This window comes from Theropithecus gelada, chromosome 2, assembly GCF_003255815.1.
Source record: "Theropithecus gelada isolate Dixy chromosome 2, Tgel_1.0, whole genome shotgun sequence".
Classification (NCBI taxonomy): domain Eukaryota; kingdom Metazoa; phylum Chordata; class Mammalia; order Primates; family Cercopithecidae; genus Theropithecus; species Theropithecus gelada.
The window spans coordinates 174773439-174785958 of NC_037669.1; the positions used below are offsets into that span (position 1 = coordinate 174773439).

Here is a 12520-nt window from a genome sequence, read left to right on the forward strand (position 1 = left end):
CAGTAGCCTTATAATCTAGTACTGCCATATTGCAAGAACACATGAGCCCCAAAGCAAAATATGAGCTAACAAATTCAGCCAGTGAAAAAGGTGAAAATTGACTTCCAGGTGATGATAGAATGTTGAGAACATAGAGCTTTGGAAATTTTCCCTGGTGGTGTTATCCTGATTCATTAATTCAGTATAAATTTATGTGACTATACAGTAGCAAACTTTCAAAATTTAATTTTTAGTTTTTCAACCTCTGAACAAATGTATAACATATATACACCAGATTGAGATTAAGAGAATCACTTTGTAATATTGTGAATAAAAATTGCCATATCTATAATATTTGTAATGTTGAAGATAACTTTTTCAAAAATTATAATTAATAAATCATTGATATTTAGTGGCTGGTATGCTATCAAGTAGGAAAATCTTTAGTAGAATTTTCATATTTTTAATACTGTCATTTCTGATTTAATACCAAAATTTGGAAAATTTGAAATCAATATTAATACAATTCTGGAATTATTTATTTGCCCTAGGAAGTTTTAGAAGAATGATCAGATGCCTTGACAAACCATCAAGTTTTAAAACTTGACACGTTTTAAAAATGTGTTTGATAGGAATATTATATCTTAGAATTCATAATGTAGGTAAATTTTTATTATAATTTATTTTTGGAAAAATGGTTTGATATTACAAATCTATGTCTGTATTCGAGGAATTGATTTAAAGTAATATTGCCTTAGTCATTTAAGACCTAGTTGAAAGATTTATAGAGCAAAGAGAAGATTCATCAGGATGCATTATGACTAAGTTGTGTAGATGAAAATTATATATGTGAAAAAAAGTAACAGTTTGAAATTGATTTTATAAATAGATCAGTATAATCCAGTATCTTCTAATCTGTTTAGTAATTACACTGAATAGTTATTGAGGCCTAGTTATGATTTATTCTGTAGGCAAGGCAAAAAGGAATTTGTAGGGATAGTCTCAGTTTTATTCTTTTCTCTGTAAGTAAGCATCAACTTTCCACTCTATAAGATGTGTCACAGTCCCTTCAAATTCAACATGTACACAACTGAATGTCTGTCTTACCTGATCCTTCTTTTGTATTCCTTAGCTCAATAAATGGTCATATCCTTTTACTTGAAGCCAGAAAACTAGGAGTCCTCCTTGAATCATCCTGTTCCCTCAGCCCCTTTAGGCACCATCAGGCTTGTAGGAACTCCCTCTGAATTTGTCCTTTTCTCTCCATCCATGCTTCCAGTTCCTTCTCAGTGCTTTGTTTTGTTTCCTCTTTTTTTTGAGACAGAGTCTCACTCTTGTCTCCTAGGCTGGAGCACAGTGGCATGATCTCGGCTCACTGCAACCTCCGCCTCCTGGGTTCAAGCAATTCTCCTGCTTCAGCCTCCTGAGAAGCTGGGACTGCAGACGCGTGCCACCGCGCCTGGGTGATTTTTGTAGTTTTTTTCCACTAGAGACAGGGTTTCATCATATTGGCCAGGCTGGTCTGGAACTCCTGGCCTCAAGTGATCCGCCCGCCTCAACCTCCCAAAGTGCTGGGATTACAGGCGTGAGCCACTGTGCCCGGCCTGTTTCCAGTGGCTTCTGGCAAAGCCAAGGAAAAAGAGAATGTGTAAATAAATGATATAGCGAAGAGTTCAGGCCTATGGGCCAAATCTGGAAAGGCTTATAAGCTAGGAACGGTTAGTAACATTTTTGAAGGGTTGTTTAAAAAAAAAAAATATATATATATATATATACACACACACACACATCCACACACATATATATATAATACATATATACACACATACATGACAGAGATGATATGTAGCCTGCAAAGCTTAAAATATTTATACTCTGGTTCATAACAGAAATAGTTTGTCTACCTTTATATAGGCAATGAAAATTAGAATACAACCACAGGTGTCATAAAGAGAAAAAAAATTATGTGAACCCCTTCATATCATTTTTTTGTTTGAAAATTTAAGTGAAATAGATTGTGTCATTGAGAAATATAATCTTGCTAAAACTTCAGCCGACTCTAGAGTAAGTAAAAAGCCCTTACAAAATTGAAACAAAAGTTAAAATTATCTTTGTGCCTGTGTGTCTTACACATACACACATACATACCCCCAAACGCAGGCCCTGATAGGTTGTGTATCGGTTAGGATTCCACCATGGAAATAATCAGTAGGTGGAAAAAACATATATATCTTAACGTGTATATATATACACACACACATATATATGCATATATGTGCAAAATACCTTCACAGCATCACCTGAATTAATGTTTGCATGAATAACTGGGGACTATAACCCAGCCAAACTGACCCATAAAACTGACCATCACAGGTGGTCTTTAACAAACTTTCAAGGAACTGAGAATAATCTTTGTTTTATACACAATGTTCTAGATAATATAAAGGGAGAGGAAGGTCCCTAATTTATTGTTTAAATAATACAACTTTAACACCTAAACAATGCAAACATAAGGGAGGCAAGTCATAAGCAAACACCGGCATAGTGACAACTGAAAAAATTTTAAACACAATTTGAGCATCCGAGACAGAGGTCTTGCTAGTTACTACTTAACCACTTTTCTAAAGGATGTAGCCAGCAAGAATTAAGAAAGAGGATGCAAAACTGTTTCTGTGATTGTCTACATAGAAATTGGAAAAGAATCTGTTGTCAAATTATTAAAATTGTATTGATTATAAGGACAACATAAAAAATCAGTTGAACCTAAACACTAGCAGTAAATAATTACAACAGGTTATTTATGGAAAGACACATTTACCAATAGAAATCTAATGAAAGATGAACAGTAACTTTAAAGAGAAAATTATGAATCTTTTTGTCTGCTTAGTAACCTAATTTCTAATAGTTATGGGTTGAAATCTTCCACTGTGAGTGCAGATTTCTGTAATTTTTAAAGCTAATCTATTTTAAATTGAGGTAAAATATACAGTGAAATTTACAGATCTTAAATGAGTTTTCATAAATGTATATACCCTAATGAAGACATTTTTCAGAGAGTACCTTTTCAGCTCCCATAAATAAGCACTGTTGTAATTTTTATCACCATAGATTAACTTTGCATGTTCTTGAATCATGGCAGTATGTACTCCTGTGTCTGCTTTCTTTTGCTCAGATGTTTTTGAGATTCACCTAGGATAGATCACCCACCCTACTGATAGTAATGGCATACCAATAGTATCATTGTTTTTTATTGCTAAGTAATTTTTGGCTATTCTGAATAATGCTTCCGTAAATAGACTTGTACAAGTTGTTTTCTAGACTTATATTTTCTTTTTTTTTTGAGACTGAGTCTCGCTCTGTTGCCAGGCTGGAGTGCAGTGATGCGACCTCGGCTTGCTGCAACCTCCGCCTCCTGGGTTCAAGTGATTTTCCTGCCTCAGCCTCCCAAATGGCTGGGACTTCAGGCACACGCCACCACACCCAGCTAATTTTTGTATTTTTAGTAGGGATGGGGTGTCACCATGTTGGCCAGGATGGTCTCTATCTCTTGACCTTGTGATCCGCCCGCCTTGGCCTCCCAAAGTGCTGGGATTACAGATGTGAGCCAGGACTTATATCTTCATTTATCTTGCATAAGTGAATACCTAAGAGTGGAACATATTTAACTTTATAACTCAGCAGTTTTCCAGAGAAATGTATCATTGCACAGTCCCACCAGCAAGATATAAAAGTTACAGATGCTCCACATTCTCTCCAGTGTTGATGTTGTCATTGTTTTTAGTTTTAGTCATTCTCTTGCATTCAAAATGATACAAGGGGTTTCATTTGCAGTCTCTTAATGATTAATGATTTTGAGCACCTTTTTATATATATATTTACAATTTGCATATCATCTTTTGTGATGTGTCAGTTCAAGCCTTTTGCCCATCTTTTATTGAGTTTTTATTATTGATAGGTAGGGGTTCTTGATATATTCTGGACTCAAGTCCTTTGTTTTATTTATTTTTATATTACATATATATATATATATATATATATATATGAAATAAGTTGTTCCTCCTGGTCTGTAGCATGCCTTTTCAAAATTTTCTTGTGTCTTTTGATAAACAAATGATTTCATATTAGTGAAGTCAAATTGATAATTTGTATACTTTATTTTTACTGCCTTATGCCCTCTTTAAGAAACTGTCTACTCCAAGGAATTGAAGGGTCTTTTTTGTTTAATAGTTTTAGTTTTTACATTAGACTTATGATCCATGGCCAATTAATTTTTGTGGTTACTGTGAAGTAGGTGGTCAAAGGGTTTAACTTTTTTTTTTTTCATGTTAATATGGTTCTGCCACCATTTGTCGAAAATACTTTTATTTCTTCATAAACTAGCCTTGGTTCATTTGTCAATAAATTTGTTGTATATACATGGAAATATTTCTGGATTCTTTTGTTCTCTTTTGTTACATTGCTCTTTTTGGTTACCTGAATTATGCCAACACTACATTGTCTTGACTTCTGTGGCTTTATAGTATGACTTGTAATCAGGTAGTTGCTCCATAGCATCTAAATTTGTTCTTCTGTTTTAGTGTTGTTTTGGCTATTCTGTGTCCTTTGTGCTTCCTTATACATTTTTTCACTTTTTTATTATAACTTTATTTTGTAATAATATAATAATAATAGGAAACTGCAAAATCATGCGGTTTCCATGTATCTACCTTCTTCCCTTTCCCTAATGATGCTATCTTACATAACCATGGTATGTATATTCTCAGTGGGTGTGATACTGCCTTCAAAGGATAACAATTGACATTGGTGGAGACAAAAATACTCTCAACATATAAAGCACTGTTACACCTGCAGTACGTAAACATATATGCTTTATCTGCGATATTAACATTTCATAGGGGTACATTAGGAAAAAAATGTCAAAAAAGGCTCCTTTTAGGGCAAAAATGAGAAAAGGTTGGGACAGGCTCCTATAATGAAATGTGAACACGGAAACTGGGAATTGGCAATGGTATAATATCGTTGCTTCAGGTACTAATCTTAGTCAAATTTCACCAGTTTTTTACATGCACTTTTTTTTGTTGTTCTAGAGTTATATGACATCTAGATCATGAGGATTTTCTCCTGTGATTGTTTGTAGACATTTTTTTCTTTAACTTTTTATTTTGAAATAATTATAGACTCACATAAAATTGTGAAAAATACTATATAGACTAAGTGTCCATCTCATAGCGTTCCCCAGTGGTGACACTTATATATCTGTAGTATAATATCAAAACCAGGAAACTGAAGTTGATACAGTACTGTTAACTAGATTATAGACCATTTCAGTTTTCACCAGTTTTTACATGTACTCATATGTGTGTGTATATAATTCTGTGTGATTTTATACCATGTTTCTTTTTTTATAGGGAAAGCGTTCAGAGTTTTACTATTAAGTATGATGTAAGCTAGAGGATTTTTTGTAGATGTCCTTCATTAAAGAAGTTCCCTTCTGTTCCAAGTATACTGATTTTGTTTTTTATGAATGCGTGTAGAATTTTGTACAATTTTTTGGCATCAATCGATATGATTATATGGTTTTCCTTTTTTAGTCTGTTAATATATCTATTGGATTACATGGATTGAATTTCTAGTGGTGAACCACCCTTGCCTCCCTGGAATAAATCCAACTTTGTTGTTATGTATCTTTCTTTTTATGTATTGTTGGGTTTGATTTGTTAATATTTTGTTGAGGATTTTTGTATCTGTTCATGAGGCATAGTGGTCTGGATTTTGTGGGTATGTGTATGTGTTTTGTAAATACCGTTCTTGCTTTTGGTATCAAGGTATCTGTGCCTTCTTGAGTGAGTTTTGGTTGTTTTGTGGTTTTTTTAAAGGAATGTGTTCATTTCATTCTAGTTGTCAGGTTCATTGGCCTAAATTTGTTCATAATATTCCCTTATTATTTAAAAATATTTATCATTTCTGATGTATGAAATTTGTAACCTTACTCTGGCTAGTGGTTTATAAATTTTGTTAATCTGATCCTCTCAAAGAACCAGCTTTAATTTCATTTTTTTTCTTTTATTTGTGTGGTATTCTTTATTTCATTGATTTATATTTTGATATTTATCATTTCCTCCTTTGCTTGCTTTGTGTTTATTTTACCCTTTTGCTGGTTTCTCAACGTAGAAACAAGTTGATATAAGACCTTTTTTCATTTACTAGATAGGTTTTAGTGCTACAAATTTCCTGCAAAGTACAGTTTTAGCTGGATCACATAAATTTTGATATATTGTTTTTATTTTATTCATACGAAAATACTGTCTTATTTCCTTTTTGACATTTTCTTAGATCCTTGGGTTATTTAAAAGTGTGTTATTTAGCTTACAAATATTTGAAGATTATCCAGAGATCTGTTATTGGTTGCTAATTTAATTACATTGGTGTCAGGGAACATAATTTGTAGTGCTTGAATTCTTTCAGATTTATTGAGGTTTGTTTTATAGCCACAGTATGGTTTATTTTAGTTGATGTTCTGCTGTTATTAGGTATTCTATAAATGTTAGTTAGGTCAAGTTAATCGATAATGTTGTTCAAGTACTTCACAGTTTTAACATTTAAATATATGTTTTTGTAATATGATTTATATATTTTACATTTGTATATCATGTGTTCAGTTTTTTTTCTGTCAGAGCATATTCTCTGTTACATCTTCTGAGATACTTTATTTTACAAAGAAGGTTACAAAATTATCTCCCATCTTTCATGCTTTTCTGTAATGTGGTTTTGTTACCAAGAATGGAATCTGATTTCCTTCCACTTGAGTGTGGGCTATCCTTAATGACTTGGAATCAGTATAGTGCAGCATGAACGAATGCTGTAGCATGGCTCCAGGTAGAGAGGCCATTGGTAGATGTTCTGGTTTACAGTCCTAACTGAGCACTTCTTTTGGCCATTCCAGGCCAGGTGTCAGATACATATATGAAAAAAGAAGTAATTTTGGAAGTAAATCCTCCAGCCCCAGCTTTTGTAGCTGTTGAAACCAACACCAGAACCACCAGAACTTTGAGTCTTCCCAGATCAGGCCCTCTGACCGATAGTTTATTGTTTATTGTTCCACATCACTAAATTTGATTAGTGGTTGTTGTTGCACATAGTAGTCATTCCCCAGTATACGTAGGGGATTGGTTTCAGGAGCCCCGTATTTACCAAAACCTGTGCATTCTCAAGTCCTACCATGGGTCCCTCAGAACCCATGTGTATGAAAAGTCGGCCTGAAAAGTTGGTATACCATATAGGTTTGCATCTCCAAAATATTGTATTTTCAGTCTGCATTTGATTGGACAGTATCTGAGTGTTAAGTGGACCCCCACAGTTCAAACCCATGTTGCTCAAGGATCAACTGTAACAAGGAGATTACTTCTTTTTCTCTAGGGTTTGAAGGTGGTAAGCATTTTAGTTCCTATATATCTGAATGTTCTTAACCTCACTTATAATTGGTTGTTTAAAGACTCTAGAATTCTTCATAATTCTCTCTCAGAACTTGGAAGTTATTTCTCCATTGTCTTGTTGCATCATGTCTTGCTAGCGAGCCATAACGTAAATCTGATTCTCTTTCTTTTATGTAGGCAGTGTTTATTCCCTTTTGAAGCTTTTAGGATTCTGGGGTTTCAGACATGGTCCATTGCTGTCTGAGGACTCAGGTCTTTGTATTTGCCTCAGTTTATTTATTATACTTCACAATAATCTAAAATCTTCTTTCCTGTATTCTTTTAATGGGAAACTGTCTGGTCTTTTGGGGATAAATAGCTATATATACCTTTTTCACCCATGACCTGAAGGCAGCAGAGGAGGTGACCATTTGGCTCCTATTGAGTCACTTTAATTAATAACTGTTTAGTTTCCCCCAGGGAAGTTTTCTTGCTTTTCATATTTGCTGCTTCAGAGCATGGAGCAGTGCCCACTTTTGGCATGCGCTTTTTTCCTGGACACTCTATAGCAATATGATTACCTCATTTAATCTGATCTAATCTGCCTTTTTATCTTTCAGAGATTCCTCATCGTTTTTGGTTCACTGAAGACACTTATCCCTTGTTTATTTTTCAGGACTCTCTTAGCATTTAAGGAGCAGGTGGGACTCTAGAGCAGGTGTTCAATTTGCCATTTTAGTTCAACTGTAGAAGTTGTATTTAAAATGCACAGAAATCACATACGCTTTGTTTTCATATGGACTTGCAGTTCCACCTTTTCTTCTGCTAGTTCTTTTTTAGGCTACTCTTACTGCTAGGTAGAAAAACTACTTGTGTGTCTCTTAATCTTGTATCTCTTCATCTATTCTTGGATCTCAGTATCAGTGAAAATTCTCTTTTGTGGATTATATTAATAAGGGAATGATGATTTAGATGCCAACTTTGACAAGACTGCATGGAATATGTTATAAAGTAAAAATGTCATAGTATAGTTTGCAGAAATTTTAAGAAACATGTTGCTTGTATTCCTCACATTTTTTTGTTGTATATAAAAAAATCATTGCAAATATGATGAATTTCAGTGACTAAAATAATCACAATTTCATAAGGTTGTAAGTTTTGAGTATATTTGCATAGGCTTTTAAGTAAACCAGAGTCTTATTTTTCCTTTAATCTGGTGATTTGCTTGAGACTTTATTAAAGAAAGATCTTTTTTTTTTCAGACCAGCATCTCAGACATGTCGAAAAAGATATTTTGATCCCTAAAATAATGAGAGAAAAGGCCAAAGAGAGGTGTTCTGAACAAGTTCAAGGTAAGATTCAAATATTCATGTAAAGATCAAATTTATTTTTAATAATATGATCTGAATTTAATCCTTAGCCCCAGAATCAAGTAGTCAGTGAATTTAATATGTATGAATTGCTTCTCACCCTTTTGCTGAAATACCAGTATTTCAGCTTTCAGAACTTCCAGTGATGTTCAATTCATTTACAGTTTAAAAATATTTCCCTAAATTACTAGTAAAAAACATCTTTTTTTTACCCTCAGAGGTACAGTTATATCCATAGAAAAACTTGGTATGAGTAATTTGGAGAAACAAGTTATTCTGATGATTTTATAGGGGAGGAAGAAACATCAGATCTAGCCTATACCTGTTTTCCATCTGTCACCATATTCACATGTATATATATATTATATATATATATTCTAAGGTGATTTTCTTTGGTGTCATTGTCTATTACTGAATTGTTAATAGAATCCTGATAGCACTTACAGTGAGTCTGGGGTTTTTGTTTTGTTTTACGTTTCTAAGTGGAGGATATTTATGTAAATACATACACTAGACAGCTACACATGTATGTTTTCTTTGGAAAATGTTTTAACATGAAATACTCCTATAGATCTAGAGACATCAGTGATTGATGTGCAATATTCTAGTGAAACATGTAAACAAAGCAGTGAAAGGTGAAAAGTGAGGCCATAATACATTTGTAAATGATGAGTTATTAGAAAAGCACATGGCAATATTACTGTTGAAATAGCTTTAAAAAAATTCTACCTCTTGGAAGGGCCATCAAAAAGAAGTAACAAAATTTTATGGACATAGGCTATTTTCCTGGCTTTACTTCTTCAGTTTCCGTGTGGTCATCTTTGTTGAGGGAACACAATAATTTTTAGCGAGGATGATGGGCTGCACTTCCACTGCAAGCTTCTCTACAGGGGAGCAGGGCTGTGTCAACTCTAATTTCAGGACTGGGTCAATAACATTTGGAGACTAGGAATGCTTTTGTTCCCTTCTCTGTCCTCTGCCCTTAGAGAGGACCTTTGCAATTGATGAATGGAGGTAATAAAATAAGAGTAGTTCTTTGGACTCAACAATGTGTGATGGTCATTTTTGTTTCTTCAGTAACTTATTATGACCTATCCATTTTAAAACTCATATAAATAACCATCCTGTGGTTTTACTCTTGCTTTCCTGTATTAGTTTAATAGTTTAATCAGAGTACCTTTCTTTAACACCTACCCCCAGGTGTCTTGAGAAGTCAACCTATTGACACCTGCAAGTAGTGCATGTATGGCATTGGCAGGTGTCATGTTTATGGTCACAAGAGGTACAATGTGCACATTCCTCATAGAACTTAAAAAATGTATATCCTGATTCAGGTGAGAGGAGATAAAACTTAAAAACTCTATACTAAAGTTGTAGGGCTTTTTATTGCTAGGGAAATTTACTTATTACTGATATATCAGTCTGAAGTTATACATATAAGTTGTATTTATGCTGTCATGTAGCATATTGTCTTTATACCTGGAATGAAAGAAAGCGAGCTAACTCAATTACAGATTTAAATTTTACTGACATAATTCCAAGGAAAATGCAGAATGATTATATGACTTTGGGTTTCAGAACTGTCTTTCATTGTCTCTTAGACAATGAAACTTTGTTTTTGGTTTTTGAAATGAAAGAATAGAGTATAACTTTAAAATATTTATTTGTGTTACAAAACTAGTGTTTTATAGTGGTACAGAAAATAAGTGTTTAATTTTCACTTCATCAGAAGTTGTTTAGGATGTTGATGTAGTTAAGTTTTTGCTTTTTCAACATACTTGAGTTTTCTGAAGACTGAAAGCATCTTAAAATCTGTGATTCATTTGGATTATTTAAATGTATCCATCTATATTAGAATGTAATAACATAATTTGAATTTCTTATATATTGATTTTTTAGGCCATGTGATTCAAAACAATGTTTTAGAATCTAAAATTGATAAGAGAATAAGAAGTCTATTTTCTAACCATATAAATTAGGAAATGATATACATTAGAATTATTCAAGCATCAAAAGAAAACTTCATTTAAACTGAACAGTAAGACATAATTTAGAATCGGGACATTTCCATTGTAGTTTATTTACTGTTTATAGCTTTTGCTTTATTAAATAATTATAGGATTTTGTATAAAAGCATTATGTATGCCAATTGTATAGTTCTTAGATAAAAGATACAGGAATTTTAATAAGTGGTCTGACTTTCTGCTAAATGCCTAAAACATGATTATGTAGGAAAGCTTTTCCGTTAGATTTTTTTTTTAAACGTCATTTCAACCCAGCTGATCATAAGAATTGGGTCAGACTGTCAGCAACTTAGGTTTGTGAAGGGAATGGAACAGCTTTTCCATGGACAAAGAGAAATGAAATCACTTTCAATGAAAGAAAGATGCCTCATTATAGTCACCAACAGCAGTTATTGACAGCTACACTTCCTATTAACAAGGAGCATTTAACTAAGAGTTTGGCTGTTGGATCTTTGGACTTGATCTAATTTGCTAGCATTAATTAGTTTCTTTTGAGCACAGACACTTGGTGCTCACAGCTATAGATCTGGAGGGCTAATTAGGATAGAAAATTGAACAGAATTGGGTAAGGCATTAACTTTCAACCATTACCAGCTGGGACACTGATAAAGACCACAGAGTCCAAATGTTACCTATTGATGTGAGGAGTACCCTAATGAATATCAATTTCAGCCAGGTTGCTATATTCTTACTAGTTGTCTCTTGATTATAATTTTTTAACCAGCTTACATTATACTCTCTTTATCTATACACCATTGGTTTTTACTTACTGTACACTGAATTAGTCTGAGTTGCATATTTCACCTAATGTTTAAATACAGTTAAAATTTGTCAAGCAGTAGATAACATTTAGAATGTTTCATCATTATATACCCTTGTAATTCTAAAATTTAATTTTAATCTGGAATTACATGATTCTAATTCTACAATGAATTTGTGTAAGTTCCAGTAATATGCCATTTCAATATAATGAAAACTATAACGTAATACCAAAAAATTTTAGCTTTTGGGTGACAATTAGTTTTCATATTATTCAAATAGTGTCGACTCTTGAATCTTGGTCTTTATAAAATGTATTTTTAATAATGTAAAGTAAGAAACACGAAAGTATTTGGTTTCTTTTTTTCCCCCTTTTTCTTTGAAATGGAGTCTCACTATGTTGTGCGGGCTGGTCTCCAACTCCTGGGCTCAAACAAGTCTCCCGCCTTGGCCTCCCAAAGTGCTGGGATTGCAGGCATGGACTACTGTGCCCGGCCTATGTTTCTTTTTGAAGAGAAGAATAGTGCTTAGCACCTTTCCTTTTTGAACTTTGATTTGATTTGAAAAGGTGGCTTGACTTAGAGATTAGAAAGGAGAATCCTGATCTTGCTATTGGGGAAACTTTGACAAGATTATAAACTCTGTTGGTATCAAAAGAAAAGTTACTGATTTAAATATAAAATTTAATTTTATAGTATTTTTTCCTTGCTAGTGATATTATTGGCAGTGAATAAAGCCGCTAAAATAAATGACTAAAGTATACTGGTAGACATTAACACAGTGAACACTGAGTACATTGGGAATGGAAGTGAAGGAAAACTCTAGAATGGCCAAATCGCTTTCTTACTTCCTCCCACTTTCCTTACCTTCCAAAAGCCAAAACAGTAATATCCCACCAAATGTAATGATGAAATCATTACTTTTTCTTGGATCTAGGAGTTAGCACCTTGTGTCTTAGGGAGATGGTTTGACAAAC

The 12520-nt window shown here is 33.5% G+C and overlaps 1 protein-coding gene across 5 annotated transcripts in view; it reads left to right on the forward strand.

Annotated features, from left to right (window-relative positions):
• Positions 1–12520, forward strand: part of CMC1 (C-X9-C motif containing 1) — a 78905-nt gene that overhangs the window by 12402 nt on the left and 53983 nt on the right. For 4 of the 5 annotated variants that reach the window (XM_025375510.1, XM_025375512.1, XM_025375509.1 and 1 more), the window contains one exon: positions 8654–8743. The exons of the other annotated variant lie outside the window; for it this stretch is intronic. In XM_025375510.1, the coding sequence (XP_025231295.1) occupies positions 8654–8743 (90 nt within the window). The remainder of the gene's footprint in view (positions 1–8653; positions 8744–12520) is intronic. 5 annotated transcript variants of the gene reach the window in all.